An 18668-nucleotide genomic window follows, 5' to 3' on the forward strand; every position below is an offset into this window, starting at 1 on the left:
TATTATTTAGGAGACGTAAGCAGCAAAGACATTTGGACATACCCTCTGTTTTTTCACATGAATGAAGAAAAGTACAGGCATTGCAATGGGGACCACACCTGGTTAGCTGAAAGCATGACATGGTATGGTTACAGTATAACTGAATGATGAGAAAGGTAATGGCCACAATTACAATAATTTCTTCAGCCAGTGTTACTACATGGTTTGGTATGCTGTTGTGACTACACTTTTTTTCTGAAAACATTTGATTTTCATCTTCGTTTCTCTGTCCAAAATGTGACAGCAGATGCATTTGTAGTCGGGGCAACAATTGGAAAACCTACCATATAGATGATGTTGGGTCTATGGCCCACTTTTGAAAAAAGACTGTTTACTTTTTAACACAGAAGCAGGGTAGTGGGTTTCTGGGGAATAGAGAAAGAGAAACTATTTATGTATGTGGGTGGGTGGGAATCCTTAAGAACACATGATTTCTAATTTGTATTTCATATGCTTTCTTGTACTATACCATGACAGTCTAATATTGGTACTAGGGTGAAAATGTGCTCTATTCATTGTCACTGAGCTTGTAAAACAGCTGTTTGGTTTCATACTTTTATATTATCATGTTTGCAAAATAAAATGAGTGATTGTTTCAATCTGCCTAAGTGAGACATTCTTTTCTTACTGTGGGCAAGTGAAAAAGGAAAGCCTCCTGCCATAGGTTTCTCCCTGGCTTATTGTGTGCAAACAGACATCTGTTACAAGCTGCAGTAGTATTAAAAGAGTCTACACAGATGTTGAAGGAAATCAATGAATTTACATATATGAAAAAAACTTTAATTGAAAATAACATATTTAAATGCTTTAATCGGATGTGCACTGCAAACAAAATAGCTTTACATGAAAAACAGCAAAAATCTTCCCGGAACACAATATTTAGTTCCTTGTGTGAACATTGGGATAATTAAGGCACTACAAACCTTATGCTTTTAAAAAACTGGCGTAGCAACTTCTAGCTTGTCCAAAAAAGCCATCACTTCTCACCTTACATAGGCAAGGGAAGCATCAAAATGTTCAGCTGCTCTGACACCATTGGTATGAATACTCATGGAATGTGTCATTAGCTAACCATTGAGGAAACACACTAAATGCCCATAACAAGGTTAGTGCACATCACAGATCAAGTAAAACTTACATAAGGTTTAAAAATTGGTTCCTTTGACACAGAATATAACATCCACTGCAGTCGAGTGTGAGCGATAAAAACCATTCTTGCAATGGGTGGCGGTCGGGGTATAAGTTGAAGGACTAAAAGGAGCACAGTGTGTGTGTGTGTTAGTTTTCAGGGCAAGACCACATTTTGCTGCATGCACCAGCTTGTCCAGTGATGCTTTGACAGCTGTGACATATTTCTCTTTGAACTCTGGCAAAGTTATTAGATTTCTGCTGGGAGACCATTTTCTCTATAAATGAAAACTGGGAAGAATTCTCTCTTTTTTTAGAGGAGGGGAAGGTACGATGTAATTCCATAAAGATAATATAACCTATCTATAAATAAATTAACTATTTTACAGGCAACAATCTAATGAATAAATACAAAAAAGTAATTCCATACAAAGCAACTTCTTTTTTTCAAGGTATCTAAGGGTGATATTAGATGTTAGTCATACTCAGAGTAAGCCCTTTGACCTTCATGTATAAGACCATTCATTTCAATGGGTCTACAATGTCTACTTTGAGTGTGACTAACAATAGCTATCATCCAAAATGATTAAAATATTAACTTTGCAGCACAAAGAACTAAGTTTACTTTTTCTGGAAACTAAGCCCTACATAGATTTAGCAGACCTGCTGCAGACGGTCCTTATTTTTATACAAACACAATTCATTCAAAATCATCTTCATAGTCATACTCATCTAAGTCAACGTCTGCCAAATGGGAAGGCATATCAAAGAAAGGCCTTTTTTCCATCTGATATTTCAGCACATTGGTCTTCTGATGATCTCCAGGGTTCAATTCTGCTTCATAACTAGAAGAGCAATATAAGAATTAACGAAGAAAGTACATATTTATGGACATACCTTGTACTTTATTGCATTATGCTCCCAGCTGATCCATTTTTGGTGATAGCTATCTACCATACTCAATGGATTTTAGGTTAGTTACTGAGTATGACTTAGATGAGGCCTGAAGGCATTATTCTAGAAAACCCCTCCCATGTTGCACAGGAAGAATTTCTTTACAGTGGAGTTTGTAGGCTCAGTTTTCCTAGATACTTTCACTAAAAATCTGCTGCAGGGACAGCTTTATCAATGAATGTTATCAACTGATTGCATAAACACTGACCTTTACCAAGGCAGGTTCAGAAATGGTAACTGCTCATCAGTGTTGTTACTTAATTACTGTTTTACCTTAACGAGCCAGTAGCCCTGTTTGCACACAAACTGTGGCTTAGTGTTGGATAAGCCTCCATAAGCCCAAACAAAGCATCCCTCTCATATGCTCCCCTCCCCTCCTTTCATGCTGCCAAGAAGATTTCTATAAACTTGATTTTCACTTTCAGAGACCCTCAGCATTATGCACGAACAGGGGAACATAGTTTAAAAATAAGCAACGCTCAGTTAAACAAGTCAGCTTCGTAGGTCATAGCTTGAAGCTGGATTGTTCCTTGTCAACCATAATCCCCAGTACACAGGCAACACTAAACTGAGTTTCTCTGAAAGCAAAACAAAACTCAGGAGAACGGCTCTTGCCTCCATGGGAGGAGAGAGCAGCATATAAGCCCAGCCCTTTGCTGTGTGATGTGAACGCTCAACTAAATCAGAAATGGGGAACCTGTGGCACTCCAGGTGTTTGCGTCAACTTCTCATCAGGCCACGCCAGTATGTCCAAAAGAAAGGAATGATGGGAGATTGATTTTAACAACATACGCAGAGGCCCCCCCCCCCAGCTAAACCGTGGCCAATATTCTTAGGCATGGCTTTGAAAACTTGCTCTCTCATGTGGCTTTCGAAATAAGCTTGGGCTAGGCTGCATGCGGACTTCCCCTAGAAAAGCCATGGTTGCAGCCTGTACCCAGAACAGGTTTGTGTTTTGTTGCAGGAAATCAAATTCTTCATTAAATAATCATCTTTCCCTGAATTAATCACTCCTGTCTAACCAAGCCTGAGCTGTGGTAATAAAACCAACCTCTCTTGCTAATATTAAGAACAGAGATTCTGTAACTGTAGTAGTAATAAATGATAATAATAAATAATAACAAAACTAATAATAATAATAATAATAATAATAATAATAATAATTATTATTATTATTATACCCTGTCCGTCTGGCTGGGTTTCCCCAGCCACTCTGGGTGGCTTACAGCATATCTAAAAACAAAATAAAAACATCAAGTCTTAAAAACTCTACTCACCAATCATTCCACTGGTCACTAGCTGCTTCCTCTGCTACTAGGACATCATACTCTTCAGCAGCATATTTTTCCCAATCAGACAGTTCTTGGTTTTCGTTTTCAGTGCCCTAGGAGTATGATCAATGGTGCTTATAATACTGAAGAATGTTAAATGAAAGTATCAAGGAGACTGTTAAGCTTATGAACATCAACTTTGACACTAATTGTTCTTACCCTCAACATAGAAAACTGATCCTTCTGCTCATGGTCTAAATACTTCTCAATGTTGAAAAAGGTGTCAAAAAACACATTTGCCATCTTGCACTTCTTTAAGTCATGAAGAGTTATTTTCCCTGGAAACAGGATCAGAAACAAGGTTTTAAACATTTGATAAGTTAGGGGCTGTGATAGAAGTATTTGGAAAACTGAAGAGGCTTATAAATGTTGCTTTTACTGATTATGTGAACTAGGACTAATAACCCCTATATGAGAGATCCCCCAATTAAGATCTGTGTAGTAAGTTCTTCTCAAAAATAATGTTTCCTATTACTATTAAAATCAAAACAGTCCGTTTGGAGCATCTTCCCAAGAGGATGAAGACTCTATGAATTCTGGGGGTGGGGGGTGGTGACAATTCTTATTTTAGCAAACTTTTGACTCAGCCTGATAATTTTGCCAATTTTCAGGTTGGAAATTATGACTGAAATCCTGACATAATGCAATTTATCAGATGAATTTTGCCTGCTAAGTGTGATAACTAAACCAGAAGATATAGCCAAAGAGACGTCATACATGATTTTATCTTGTTAGCAAAAAATTGCTGCAGAGAGGCTGTTAAGATGGAAAAGAACCTATCACCTTCACACTCTGGTTTCACAAGATCAAGCATCTGGCAAAGGCAATCTTCAAATGGCAGTGGTTCAATGGCCATATTGTCGAGTTTTTGACATTGCTCTTCATAAAAGTACTGCAGTTCATACATTGACAATACACCATCCCCATCAAGGTCCATGCAGCGAAACCAGTATTCAATGCTGCAAAGAATAATTAAACAATTTAGCACCCAATTTCAAATGTATTTTTATGTCCTTTGTTATAACATAATAAACACAACGGACCTTTTGCAAATGGCTGAAAATTTGTGAAATGCTGAGAACACATGCTGAGCTTTTAAACTTTCAACGACACCAAAAGTACTCGGCAGCAATTGCTTGTATGTGAATATTGCTTGGAGTATTACACATGTCATTCAATGTTTGGGACACATTGGGTGGAATCCAGTGGGTTCTTCTCAGTGAAGTTGCTCAAGTATAGAGGTAGCGCCTAACAGAATACCCTCTTTGATTCTCTCTCTGCTCCTGCAACTCCAGTCCCCGAAAAACCCTTCCAGAACAGATTTGTGGGGAATACTGGAGAGGGACATAGTCAGAAATCACATTCTCTGTTGCTGGCTAAACCAGGTGAGGGTAGCCAGTGGCTCTCAAACCCTTGGTGAGTTAGGGACTTCCCCTGCATATGAAGGGAATTGAGTAGACAAGAAAAATTGTGGTTCCAAAGGTCAAGAAGGTGATTTCTGCACATGCTGCAGAGGGAAGTGAGGAGCAGATGGGGCTCGTCAAGCTGCGACAGTAGAACATCTGGAAGAAGGAAAAACCTCTGCTGCCTTGTCTTCGGAAGAAGAAATGGCTAAGGAATAAACCCTACACAAATCCGGATTGGGGTTCCTAAGACAGTTTGATGGTGCCTTGTGTGCCTCTTTCTGGCAACTCCTGCAGCTGAGCTGCTGCCAAACACACTGCTGAGGCTTGCGCCCTAGGGAAGTCACTTTGGCACTGCTAATGCAATGGTACCTTGAGACAGACGAATGCCAACATTATTTCTTACCCTAACCCTCTGGCTCAATGTAGTATGAAATAATTGCATCCCTGACAGCTGGCACCCAGCCTCTCCTTAACATACAAACCTCTTAATTCATTAGTACTGAACATAAGATCTATAAAATGAATTTTTATTATCGAACTTTGATAGCAGCACAAGTCACCTGACCCCATGATCTTGTATAAAAGGCCTGCAATTATACTCGTAACAGCTATTTATTCTTACCTGGTTGCAGTCTTTTTGTCCTCTTCAGATATCAAAAACCATACAAAATCAGCATAACTTATTTTTCCTTCTTTCTGTGCTTTCTTGCCTCTTTGAGATTCAGGTGATTAAAGCAAAGGGAGAAGAGAAGGTATTAAAAACTGTTTTCGTATGTGTAAGGTAAAGGGACCCCTGACCATTAGGTCCAGTCGTGACCGACTCTGGGGTTGCGGCGCTCATCTCACGTTATTGGCCGAGGGAGCCAGCGTACAGCTTCCAAGTCATGTGGCCAGCATGACAAAGCCGCTTCTGGCGAACCAGAGCAGCACACGGAAACACCATTTACCTTCCCGCTGTAGCGGATCTACTTGCACTTTGACGCGCTTTCGAACTGCTAGGTTGGCAGGAGCTGGGACTGAGCAATGGGAGCTCACCCCGTCATGGGGATTCAAACGGCCGACCTTCTGATTGGCAAGCCTTAGGCTCTGTGGTTTAACCCACAGCACCACCCGTGCCACTGAACACTAATATGTGTACAGTATTAGTACTCTAAAACACAACTGTTGCTGTCAGTCATGAAAATGCAGTTGTTTTTTCTTTATAGCCAAATTGTACTTTTAATATATGGAAAAGAATTTATAAATTAGCCTACAGTTTGTCAATCTTTTTTAAAATGTAGCATTTAGAATAATCAATATTAAGGGAAATATTGAATCTTAGAAATATTTTTCATATTAATCAGAATTCAGCTGTCCATGCACTTTGCCAACTAATCTTGAAGCATGATGGTTAAATTTAAATTCAATAAGTAAAAAAGAGACACCTTGTTACAGCTCCTGAGAAAATCCTCTCTATCATCCGATTAGATATAGCTGTGAAAGAGCAAAATGGTTAAAGTCAATATGTTAAAGTTAAATCATACATTTTAAATGTTTTGGAGCTTGTCCATAAACACTTTATTAGAAATACTTCATTCCTTGCCTTATTTATTATTTATTAGATTTCTTATGTGTTCTTCACTATAAGGTCACAGGACACGATACAACATTATAAAAACCCAATATTAAAATCAGTTAAAATATAGGGCCTGGGAGTCTTATAATATTTACAAATGCTATTTAAATGCCTGCAACTGAACACATGTTCCTGCTTCTACCTGGACAATTACCAACCTGAATTTTTGAAAAACATCTCACATTTCTTCTGGAACACATTCGTACTCTGGCTTCACTGAACAATTTTCCTCCCCACTCCAGCAAATGAAGCCTTAGTTCACCAAGGAATCAACATCTAAGGACTCTGGCCTAACAATCAATACCCACCCAGCAGAGATCCTCTTTGGACAAGGAAGTCCAAAGGAAGGTAAAGGAAGTGTGATGTCAGTATGCCCAGTTTGCCCTGTATTTTCCCATGGGGGAGAGAGTGTCTCTTGGGGGAGAGAAAACTGCATCCCTCAGGCCTACATGTATATCACATACTACATATATATGCATGGCAAGAACACTGCTCGTGATGTAAAGGGATTCTCATGCCAGGTAAGAACGCTGAGCATATGAAGTGGCCCACTGAACAGACATTGTTCTGTTCAAAATTCTAGCCCCTTCTTAGGTGTGCATAATTAAAACTTCTTATAAAAGAAACATAAATCCAGTTCAATTTTAATTTCAAATTCAGTGTGAGTCTAGAAGGGATAATCGGCACAATGGAAGTGTTAGTTCTGTTAGCCAATCTGGAGGCTTAGCAGTACAGATAAAATGACATATGACAGTGTAAAAGGTATATAGCCCCAAACCTCTTTGATCATAGCTCTTGACTGTGTATTGGTAATTGTCCTCAGGACATTCATGCACACTTCCTCAGAAGAGTGCAACATCATTAAACTAACACACATGTTCTGCACTGGTACCAGCCAAGCTACTATACTATAGTTGTATTTTACTACTGCAGACTGCCTTTTTATAACTAGTTCCTCAGAAAATGTTTAAAGCAGATGAAACCCTACAGTTTAGTTCAACTTTCAAATATTTCTCATTCAGCAAAATCTCAGATACAGCACTGCAAAGGAAATTATAAGCACTATAGATACTGTAAAACCACTTCCGTGCCTGCGTCGGAGGTGGAGTTGTAGGCCTCACGACCCGACCACGCGAGCAGGGGCTGAGAGGTCAGCCCCTGAGCGATTGGGGGTTCCCGTCCGCATCATTCGAGGGCCAACCAATCCTGTCGGCTGGAGGGCGTGTCCTGCTTCCTTTAAGCAGGTGAAGGGTGGGAACCCACCCTCTTTCACCCCGCTCACCAGCTGCATTGGTTCACCCGCCCGCCACCCACCCTCCAGGCTAGCTTTGACCTTGCTATGGTTTGTCGCCTTGGTTGGTCAAGGCGCCTGGTAGGACTTTTTCCACTTGGGCTGGCCAAGGTTTTTTTCCGCCTACCTCGTAGCAATTCATCACAACTATTGGTTTGGCGGTTAGGCATTGGAAATTGTGTTAGAGCTGAGGAGGGTAGGTAGCGCCATCACCTGCCCTGCAAATGGAGGAGTACAGTGGTACCTTGGTTTAAGTACACAATTGGTTCCGGAAGTCTGTACTTAACCTGAAGCGTACTTAATCTAAAGCGAACTTTCCCATTGAAAGTAATGGAAAGTGGATTAATCCGTTCCAGACGGGTCCGCAGAGTACTTAAACTGAAAGTACTCAAACCGAAGTGTACTTAAACCGAGGCATGACTGTATTCCGTTAAAGGTGATCACAGGAGGAGTTCCGGTTGATGTACATCACTGGGCTCCTTACTGGTGGTTAACTCTTCCCGGATGTCCAACACACAGGTTGGAGTATAGACGGTTAGGGTCCAATGCCTAAGCCAATACCGCTCAACATCCGTAACCAATAAAGTTGTGGCCTTTTCGCCCATTTAAATCTATCTGATGTGTCGTGTGTCTTTATTCTCATGGGGAGGGAGGGACATTGCCACACAAACACTAAGAAGAGTCATACAGCAAACATCACACAGAAGTGGCATAGGAAAGCACACATTGATTCTGAGTACTGTGTGTGCAGGAGAAGCTCGCTCCCAATCTACAGGAATGTTCCTCAGATATGCTAAAATACGCAGTGTTTTTACACATGTAACATCCAGGTCTACAGACTATTCTTTTATGTATTTGAAAATTTAATGGAATGAACTATGATCAAAGATTAAGGATTGGTTTGCTACAAATATGGATACTATCACAGAAGCAGTTTGTAAGGTGGGGACAGAGTCACTAGGCTGGCTTCACAGTGGGTCGCTGTTTCTTACCAAAAAGGAGACACAGTGGGGAAGTCAACAGAATGGCTCTGCTGGTGTGTTTCCACTTGCATCGGCCTCCCCCCTCCAAGTAAGCAACAGCCACCTATCTGCAACAAAGCTAGTGTAGCAGCTCCGGCTGGCAACTTCTGTGCTGTCACAGAAGAGCATAAGACATCTTCCAGCTTTGCAGACTCAGAAATGTACTCTCATGCACTATCCAAAATGAACTGAATTGTTCCATTTGTCATACCATGGTCACTATGCCGAGCTAAATCCTTCGGATCAATATAAAGGTCATGGTCTGTATCCAGCTCCCAAAATTTGCAGTAGATTACATAGAAGTGCTCATATGAAAAATATTCTGTCAGCTGGTTAATATCTACTTCCTCTTCCAATAATGCCACATTCTATTGATAAAAAAGAGAGGAAGTACCGTATTAGCAGCTTGTAGGAAGAATTCAATATCTTATAGGCCCCACTGAGTTGATTTAATAACCAGAAAGCCTATAGTATCTATACCAACAACTTCCCAAAGTTCTGAATCTTAACAGGGAACTGCGATTTAGTCAAAACTGAAAACAACTTTCACTTGTCTCCTCCCATGTAAATCAAGGGAGAGGAAGCATGCAAACCTGCATCTTCCTCTGCAATGATGTATGTTAATCATGATTCAAACTACGGCCTGAACTGTGCTTAACAGTTCTTTGATTAAAAATATGATCTATCTTAAATAAATATGGCACAACCTCCTGCAGCAGGCTTTCAACAAACCAACTTAAAATTAAACTGGAACATTATCAAATCGCAAGCATTAAGCCTTACTGGCTAACTGCAAAAAAATATATTCCCGAACAGAACTAAGATCCACAGGGAAAAAACCAGTTCGCCCTCTAAACCAGAGGTTCCCAAACTTATTTGGCCTGCTACCCCCCTTTCAGAAAAATAAAATAAAATACTCAGCACACACCCTGGAATTCTACCTTCTTTAATTGAACAAACAGAAATATGCAGTGACAAATTTGCATGTATCTATATAAATAGGCAGTCAAGCTGCAATCCACTTCCTGGGTGAAGCCGAAAAGGGTTCACCCAAGCCCAGGAAAAACCCTCACCTCCAGCTCAACCCCTGGGTCCAGGGGAGGAGTTGCCATTCTGCAACAGAGCCCAACCTGGGAGTTAGCGTCATTACACAACAGATGAAACATGCAGGAACGGTTTTTCAAAATGTTCTTTATGCTTCCATTGCCCCCTCCCCCCAGTTGCACTGGAGGTTGCTAGTGCCCCCCCCCCCGATAGTTCCAGCACCCTCCAAGGAAGCAGTATCACCCACTTTGGGAAACACTGCTCTAAACCATCTGGTGCTCATTGATTTCAGTGCCCTGTATTTGAACAGTTAACATATAAAGGCTTATGTTGTGTATTCACAAAACTACACAGATCATACCTGTAAAAAACTGCTTTTTCTGAGTTCGTTACAAGTGATCCTTCCTGACCAGGATCTGTTCACGGTATAAAATATCCTTTGTATTACCTGAAACAAAAATAAAGCATGAATGAAGCACCAACTGGATTCATTCAAATAGTCTGAGTACTTAAGTATGATGCAAACACTCCTTCAACTTAACTTGCTCAAAACCTTGACAGATCTTTCGGGCTTAATCTATAGCCACTGTGCTTTCTCCTCCAAATCCCTGCTTTCTACATTCTACAAGGTTTAAAAGGCTTGTACTTACCTAAACAAAGCTGAGAAAACTTTCAGTGGGATATTTTATGGAATTCAATGTTGCACTAATTATTATTTTACTATTAGGCTGTCTGTCAGTATGCTTTTTACTGTATGTTTTTATTATGTTTTGATCACTGATGTTTTGTAAGGTGTTTCTAATGCTGTACACCACCCTGAGATCTTTTGATAAAGTGTGGTGTATAAATGGAAGTGGTAGTAGTAGTAATATTATATGTGATGGTGGCAGACTCATGTTACTCAATTCAAATAGTTTCACTAATTTAATGGAGCTTTACCCTGCTATCCACACACACACACACATCTCGTCGGCTCTGAGGGATCAGGAGAACTCGCAGAACAGCAGGGGAAGGGATATCGTTTTGACTGGTGGAATGGCCATATTATAACAACAGTCTACTCCCCCACACTTTCACTTATTTCAGTTATTTAATAGCCATAGGCATGGGTAAAGAGGAATGTTTTTGCTTGGCATCTAAAAACATGTAATGATGGTGAAAGGCAAGCCACTCCACAATCAGGGAGCCACCACAGAAAAGGCCCATTCCCCAAACCTCTCTGGGAGGGGGGGTGGGCATGGAAAAGAGCCTCAGATGACAAGTGCAGGATTTGGGTTGGTTTGTATGGGGAGAGGCAGCCCTAAGGTATTGAGGTATTAAGGCTTTATAGGTCAACACCAGCCCTTTGAATTGGGCCCAGAAACTAATTGGCAGCCAGTGCAGTTGTGCCAGGATTGGTGTTATATGCTCAAATCGTTCTAGATTGGCCCCAAGAAAAAACAAGCTTTATATATCAGACACTTACTGTTGTTATATACCGAGAATGAAATTCTGATGCTTCCTTTAGGAAGACTAGACTGGGATGACTATTGACCACATCCTAAGAAAGAAGCACAAAGGTTAGAAGCATGTTGTTGGTACTTAAGTACAATGTCTTAACTTATTTGAAAAGTAGGTTTCATTTTTTGGAAGAAAAACAGAATTCTAATTTTAGAAATAATATGCAAAATTCCAGTAATTTGGGGAAAGGGTTCTTCTCCAAAGAGGAAGTAGTAATTGAGGAAAACAGTTTGGAGGAGGAGGGAAGACAAGCATGGATTCAGAGTAGGGAGCTCGGCGAACGCTCATATGTAATCTGAATGCAAGCTAGAAAAGGAATAGAAAGGCTTTAGAAGGCTATGGAGACAGAATCAACTTTGGGTGAGAAAACTAGCACAGATTCATTTTCACATGTTCTAGTAATCAGGCTGCCTAGGAATGGCTTCAGCTTTTCTATCTTTCAGCTTGTGTGTCATTGAGTTAGCAGATAAGGGCTAGTCATGTGTATTTCTTTAAAAAAAGAATGGAAAGTAAACTAAAGTCTTTTTAAATGTTCATGACATAAAAATAGCAAGCAAGAAAGTGCAATTTACTTGTAAAAATGGAATGAAGTCTTCTTGTACCAAATAGTTACATCCAGGGCTCTTGAGAAGATGAACAAACTTGGAGGCAGCATCATGGCAAGTCTGTAGAATCCTGAAATGCATAAGTAGTCTAATGTGCACATGTATATTAAGTTAAATGCCCTGTGAGTTGTTTGTAACTCGAACGTTTTGGCTCCCGAATGCCACAAACCCGGAAGTGAGTGTTCCAGTTTGCAAACGTTCTTTGGAAGCCAAATGTCCAACACAGCTTCCGAATGAGTGCAGGAAACTCCTGCAGCCAATTGGAAGCCGCGCCTTGGTTGTTGTACATTTTCAGAAGTCAACCGGACTTCCAGAACGGTTTCTGTTTGACAAACAAGGTACGGCTGTACTAAGTTAAAGCCACTTAGCAATATACTTGTGCTGGTGGAACATGGTTGCACAAAGGAAAGCAAAAGTACATTACCAAAGAATGTTGCACAAGAACAAGCAGCTGTTGTGTAGGGGGAAACACAAATTCCCTTGAAGATTATTGTGCAACAGATTGAGCAATTATCATCTGCTGCACAACAAGCTTCTGCTAGTGCAACTGTTGTACTGTATTTCTTTGTAATGCAACCGGTTTTTCCCCAGCAGGAGATCAGCTCAAAATGTATGCATAAGAATTAATGAAATCTCTGATCTAGAGGTGGCTAATCTGTGATCCCTCGGATACTGCTGGAATACAATACTCATTATTCCTGACCACTGGCTATACTGGCTAAGACTGATAGTCCTACAACATCTGGAGGGCCCCAGGTGAGCCACAGATGCTCCAATCACCTCCTACATACCCAACCAATCACTGCGCTCTGCACGAGGACCTCTTGCAGATAGCATCCTCTCAGGAGGTCTATTCCACACAATGTGAAAATTGAGCCTTTCCTGTGGTTGTCCTTATCCGTTGCATATCAGAAAAGGGCATCCTCTATTGGCTTTTTGGTGCGTGCTAAATATGTTTCTCTTTCCATAAGCCTTTTAAAATAGTGGTATGCATACCTCTAAACATTTTGTGAATCTTTGTACTTTTGTCCATTTACTATATTTATTTTTCCCAATTTGAACTATAAAATGGTGACTTTCGTGAGTCAAAACGACAGTACCCCTAAACATATTTTTTAAAGAAAAAAAGCACTGGGAAATTGTTTTACATGCATAACTGTTTTATATATGTCATTCTATTGTAATGCCTGAAATAGCAACTATTAATAATAATAACCCTAAATTTCTTAAATTGCAAAATGTTAGGAATCTAGCAGGCTTAAAAGACTTACTGTTCAAACCCAGCAATGCCTTTGTTTCTGAACTTTTTCAAGCATCTTATTTTTCCTTCTCTTTTAAAAAAACTTCACTTTGAAATGGCATGGTTGTTTTACACCAAATCCAAATATACATTTTGGGGATGGGGGAAGAAGACAATAAATATTTTAAAACTCTCGCCATGTTCCTTATTCTAATGCTGGGTTTTTTTCTAGGAAAGTTATTCAGTTAAACTATTTAAAGCATGATGAAATGCCCGTGCTAAATAAATCATACTTACTTCCGCCACATTGCAACAAATTTATGAACCGATACAAATCCCGTTCTTTCTCCTCCAGCACAAAAAAATAGTGGACCTTTCCAATATAGAGGACATTCACAAGCCTAGAGTTAATCAGAAGCAAATTTGAGGATTAGAATGTCAACATTTTGGAAAAAGGAAAGTAACTTTCATTTTTATTGCACTATTGTAAGCATCAAAGTACATTGCTTAACTTATTGAGTGAAATGCTGTACTGCCCTAGATGCCATACAACCTTATTTATACCCATTTCAAATTTAAGCCAAAACCTTATGCTCATTAAAGGGATGTTTCTGGCAAAAACGCCACCTGTAGCATGCAAGGTCTTGCTGGACTGAATCCTATCACTTTTTCCTTTACTTCTCTTTAAATACAGTGGTACCTGTGGTTATGAACGCCTCTGGTTACGAACGCTTCAGGTTATGAGCTCTGCTAACCCAGAAGTAGCTGCTCCTGGTTGCAAACTTTGCTCCAGGATGCAAACGGAAATTGCATGGCCGAGGGAGCCAGCTTACAGTTTCCGGGTCATGTGGCCAGCATGACTAAGCCACTTCTAGCGAACCAGAGCAACGCATGGAAATGCCGTTTACCTTCCCGCTGGAGCGGTACCTTTTTATCTACTTGCACTTTGATGTGCTTTCGAACTGCTAGGTTGGGAGGAGCAGGGACCGAGCAACAGGAGTTCACCCCGTCGCGGGGATTTGAACCGCCGACCTTCTGATCGGCAAGCCCTAGGCTCTGTGGTTTAGACCAGTGGTCCTCAACCTTGGGCCTCCAGATGTTTTGAGACTACAATTCCCATCATCCCTGACCACTGGTCCTGCTAGCTAGGGATCATGGGAGTTGTAGGCCAAAAACATCTGGAGGCCCAAGGTTGAGGACCACTGGTTTAGACCACAGCGCCTGGTCAGTGCCTGATCCCACTTAAAAATTATTTTCTCCTTTCCAAATAATATAAGAAGGATGCAGCCCTATGGACACACCTAGGATTGCACTGCACACACTTCAATATATTTGATGTTCTTCATGAACTTCATATCCTTCTGGGAAAGAAGAAGAAAAACCTATTGGCTCACCTTTGCAACTTTACCCATATCTTCTAATGTTGCTCTCTCATTTGGAAACTGAGCAAAAGTTTTCTCTATCTTAGTAATAACACCATCTATGTTCACTTTTTCTTTCGGACATCCTTGAGGAAAATAAAATGTTGGAATGGTTTGGCTCAGAGATGGTGTCAAAGGTTCTTCTTTCTTTGACTGAACCTATAGAAAAAGGAAAAATTAAACTTCAAGACATAAACTAAAATAGGCATCTTGTCAGCTTTGTCTCCAAGTCTTGAAATGTACACTTAACAATCCTACCACTATAACATTTATAAGGTAATATCAGAAGGCACTTAAACTGGGTAGGGGGTGTGAGGGAAATGAGAGATTTTTCTGAAGCCTAACAATGAAAGTCACTATTCTTTAAATTTGTGATAGAAAAAACTGCCTTTTGCCTTATAGCCTCCTCTCACACTTTTGGAAATGGGTAACAAAACATCTGCAATTGCTCAAAGGTTAATCTATTACTGGAACCAACATTACCAAGTAATCACTAGCAAATAATGAACAGTTTTGCTAAATGTGTCAAGACTACACTATAATTTCCAGTTGTTTAGCAAGTTCTTTTCCAAATTCAAATGGAGAGAACAAGGGGGGGGGAAGTGATACTGCATCCTTGGAAGAGATGAGGGGGCAGCTGCTTTTTTTTTTAAAGGCTCAGTTTAAAGAGGGAAACAAATCACATATCAACGTATGTATAGATGTGACTATTAGTCAGAATAAAAAAAGAGCAATAGCAGTTTTTAATGAGCAACTTGATAAAAAGTTGCTTTTAGTAAACAAGGATTTATCTTTTATTCATATTGCTGTCTGGAAATATTACAGTGTACAGCAAAGGAAACAACAGATGGAATAAATCTGAGAAATGCTACACCAAGGTTGCAATCTTATATGCACCTGGGAGTAAATCCCATTGAACTCAATGGGACTTGCTTCTGAGTAGACATGCATATGATTGCACTATAAAATAGAATTGCATACTGTTCTGAAAAGTTAGCTTTATTAATAAAAAATATTATAGATCACCACCTCTCAAATAAGGTATCAAGGCAATATACAACAGAATATGCAATCACAATAAAACATGCACCATAGAACAATACAAACAATGGTAAAAATGGCTGGTTCTTCTTGAAAAAGTTATGCATGGAGCCAGCAAGACTGTCCTACTTCTAGTTGAAGCGATTTGGGATTCTGAAGCAACCCACAGTGTGCCTCTGTGTGATACTGTGACTGAGCTGGGATATCATATGAGGGCTCAGGAGGTTCTTAAGATATCATGGACCTAATTTGTGCAGGGCTTTGAATATTAATATGAGAACCTTGAGCCTGGCCCAGGTGTATATGGTGCAGATGTTTTTAGAAGGCCGTATGCCTTCATCAACAGTTTAGCTGGAACTTCTGGTTCAGACTCATGGGGCAACCCCGTATTGCAGTAATCCAGTCTTGAGGGTACCATGCGTAGACTACAGTGCTCAGACTACCCTGATCTAGATAGGTCTGTAGCAAGCATACCAGACAAAAGGCACTAGTAGTCACAGAGGTCACTCAGGTCTTTAAATATGCATCTTGGAGTAGCCACATATGTGCTCCTTCAGAGGGAGTACAACCCAGTCCAAAACAGGCAACTGGCCTATCTTCTGGCATAAGAACCATCTACCTAAAGAACCTCTTTCTTCTCTGGATTCAAATTCAGTTTATTGGCCTTCATTCACCCCACCACTACATTCAAGCAGTGGCCCAGGGCTTACACAGCAACTCCTGAGTCAGGTGTTCTGTAGGAACATACGTTAAATAGCATTGGACACAAAAAATGCCCTGTGGAATACTATATTAAAAGTACCAGGAGGGCAAAAAGCACTTCCACAATGGTACTCTCTGGATTCTCACAGGTAGGAATGGAAGCGCTGTAATACAGTTGGCCCAGGAGGATACCTGTATCAGTGGTATTGAAAGCCACTGAGAGACCGAGAAAGAACTGCACCTAATAATACTGTGTTTCTCTGAAAATAAGACACCGTCTTATATTTATTTTTCCTCAAAAAAACACACTATAGCTGCTGCTACGCCTATCACTATGTCTTATTTTCGGGGTATGGCTTATATTCCTTGAATGCTTAAAAATCCTGCTACGTCTTATTTTTGGAGAAACAGGGTATTAGGTGGGCAGGGGAAGGACTAGACCATGTGAAAAATGAACATACTGTAATATTTTAGTTGCAGTTCATTTTCAGCTTTGTATTCTTGTTATAAAAAAGTGTGCCTAGACATTCTGTTGTTGTGCCTATAACCTTGGTTTAAGATGCCATTTAGCACCTAGCTTTCATGTCTCAGTTTCTAACACTGCCCATACCTAAACAGCTCTGCAAAAATGTCTGAAACAGCCAAGCATAGGCAGAGTGCTGTGGATTCACATTACTGAAAAAAAGAGTACTGGAATTTGTTATTGGCTGAATAATTCTGCACTCTGAGAGCTCCAGTTTTATTTTATTTTTTCAGTTTCAGGCCTTGCTGGATGGATGCCAAGGCAGGATCAGAAATATGTGGGTACTTTATCTTGTGCTGGGGTGGGGGAGGACAACTGTATTTCCAATAGTGAAGGGTCAGAGCTTCAGTGCTTTTCATAGCCAATTCCCTACCCTATGACTAATAGGGCCATAAATTATACAGATTGCAGGGTTTAAACTCTCTTGCCACATAATATTGGTATACATACTGCTACATAAGTGTATACACACCAAATGGCACAAAAAAAGTTTCAGCTAAGAAATGAAAACTGAAGTTTGCAAAACAGCTCACTAAAAGCAACTTCATGACAACAAAAAGCAGCACTAACACACCATACAATTTAAGCTTGTAAGTACTAATTATTTTCTACTGCAGCCAAATGGAGGACAGCAGAGTGTAACATGTTAAGCCTTTAGATTTGGGAAATGTTGATTATATTTAGCATTCCCTTCTTTACAAAAGTACTTTGCTCTTTACATGTTAGGCTTGTGACAGCTGAACACGACCACCAGCTGTTTGAGAAAACACAAACATTGCCATCAGCAGATAGTAAGCCCTTCAGTAAACACCTTTTAGAGTTTGAAGTAGATGATATATGCTGACACATTTTTACTCCAAAGATGCAGAGAAATGATGACCAAAAGGGGTGCACAAGCATGCATAATGAAAAATTGCTTTGGTATATGGTATATGGCAAGAGCAGAATGAAAGTAATGTGTTCCTGGCATTGGGCAACTGGGATAGATTAGACATTCTGCTGGTTTACTAGCAGTCTCACTGCCTGAGCTGACAAAGCTAGTCTCATAGGCGGTGTTGAGGACTCCCAGACTGCTGGGTCTGGAGGACTTCAACATCCATGCCGAGGTGACTGGCTCTGGCCCCTAACGTCACTGGCCCAATGTTTGTGGCAGGCCACACTCTGGGCCAGGGAGGTGATTAATGCCTCCTTGCGAGAGGTGGTGGCCCCTACCTGCTTGAAGGAGGCAATGATAAAACCAATCCTCAAGAAACCAATCCTCCCTGCATTTGGAAAATCTTAAGTAACTATCAGTCAGTTGCCAAGCTCCCCTTATTGGACAACATTATTGAGCAGGTGGTCATGGACCAGATCCAGGTGCTCTTGGAGGAAAATGATGTTCTAGATCCATTTCAATAGGGGTTTAGGCCCGGTTTGAAACATAAACTGCTTTAGTTGCCCTCTGTTGGAAGAGAATCAGGGATAATATGTCTATTTCTCATCCTCTCTGTGGCTTTCGATACTGTGGTATCCTTCTGGAATGGCTGTCCAAGTTAGGTGGCACTGCTTTGTGGTGGTTCCAGTCCTACTTGGATGGTTGCTTCCAGAGAGTGATGCTTGGGGAATGACCTGTGGGCTTGGGCAGCCTTCAATGCGGGGTTCCTCAGGGTTCAATTTTATCCACTATGCTGTTTAACATCTACAGGAAACTGATGTGTGGGGTTATCCAGAGAAGACTGAGCCACTGTTAATGAGCAGTTCCCTAGGAGGTTGCCTGCTCTTGAGGTCTCACTACCACTGAAGGAGTGGGTATGCAGCTTGGGGGCA

At 40.6% G+C, this 18668-nt stretch overlaps 2 protein-coding genes across 4 annotated transcripts in view; one reads left to right on the plus strand and one right to left on the minus strand.

Annotated features, from left to right (window-relative positions):
* Positions 1–322, plus strand: part of LOC118085216 (cohesin subunit SA-2) — a 58050-nt gene extending 57728 nt beyond the window's left edge. The window contains exon 35 of the mRNA XM_035115609.2: positions 11–322. Coding sequence (XP_034971500.1) covers positions 11–19 — 9 coding nt within the window. The 3' untranslated portion in view covers positions 20–322. The remainder of the gene's footprint in view (positions 1–10) is intronic.
* Positions 323–877: 555 nt separating this feature from the next.
* PPP2R3B (protein phosphatase 2 regulatory subunit B''beta) overlaps positions 878–18668 on the minus strand; it is a 35591-nt gene continuing 17800 nt past the window's right edge. For all 3 annotated transcript variants that reach the window (XM_035115616.2, XM_035115615.2, XM_035115617.2), the window contains 12 exons: positions 14570–14755; positions 13473–13576; positions 11903–12005; positions 11296–11370; positions 10192–10278; positions 8998–9154; positions 6283–6331; positions 5481–5570; positions 4236–4411; positions 3612–3730; positions 3399–3505; positions 878–2012 (listed from right to left, as the gene is read on the minus strand). In XM_035115616.2, the coding sequence (XP_034971507.1) occupies positions 1868–2012; positions 3399–3505; positions 3612–3730; positions 4236–4411; positions 5481–5570; positions 6283–6331; positions 8998–9154; positions 10192–10278; positions 11296–11370; positions 11903–12005; positions 13473–13576; positions 14570–14755 (1398 nt within the window). In that variant the 3' untranslated portion in view covers positions 878–1867. The remainder of the gene's footprint in view (positions 2013–3398; positions 3506–3611; positions 3731–4235; positions 4412–5480; positions 5571–6282; positions 6332–8997; positions 9155–10191; positions 10279–11295; positions 11371–11902; positions 12006–13472; positions 13577–14569; positions 14756–18668) is intronic.

Source organism: Zootoca vivipara, chromosome 4 (genome assembly GCF_963506605.1).
Source record: "Zootoca vivipara chromosome 4, rZooViv1.1, whole genome shotgun sequence".
Taxonomy (NCBI): Eukaryota; Metazoa; Chordata; class Lepidosauria; order Squamata; family Lacertidae; genus Zootoca; species Zootoca vivipara.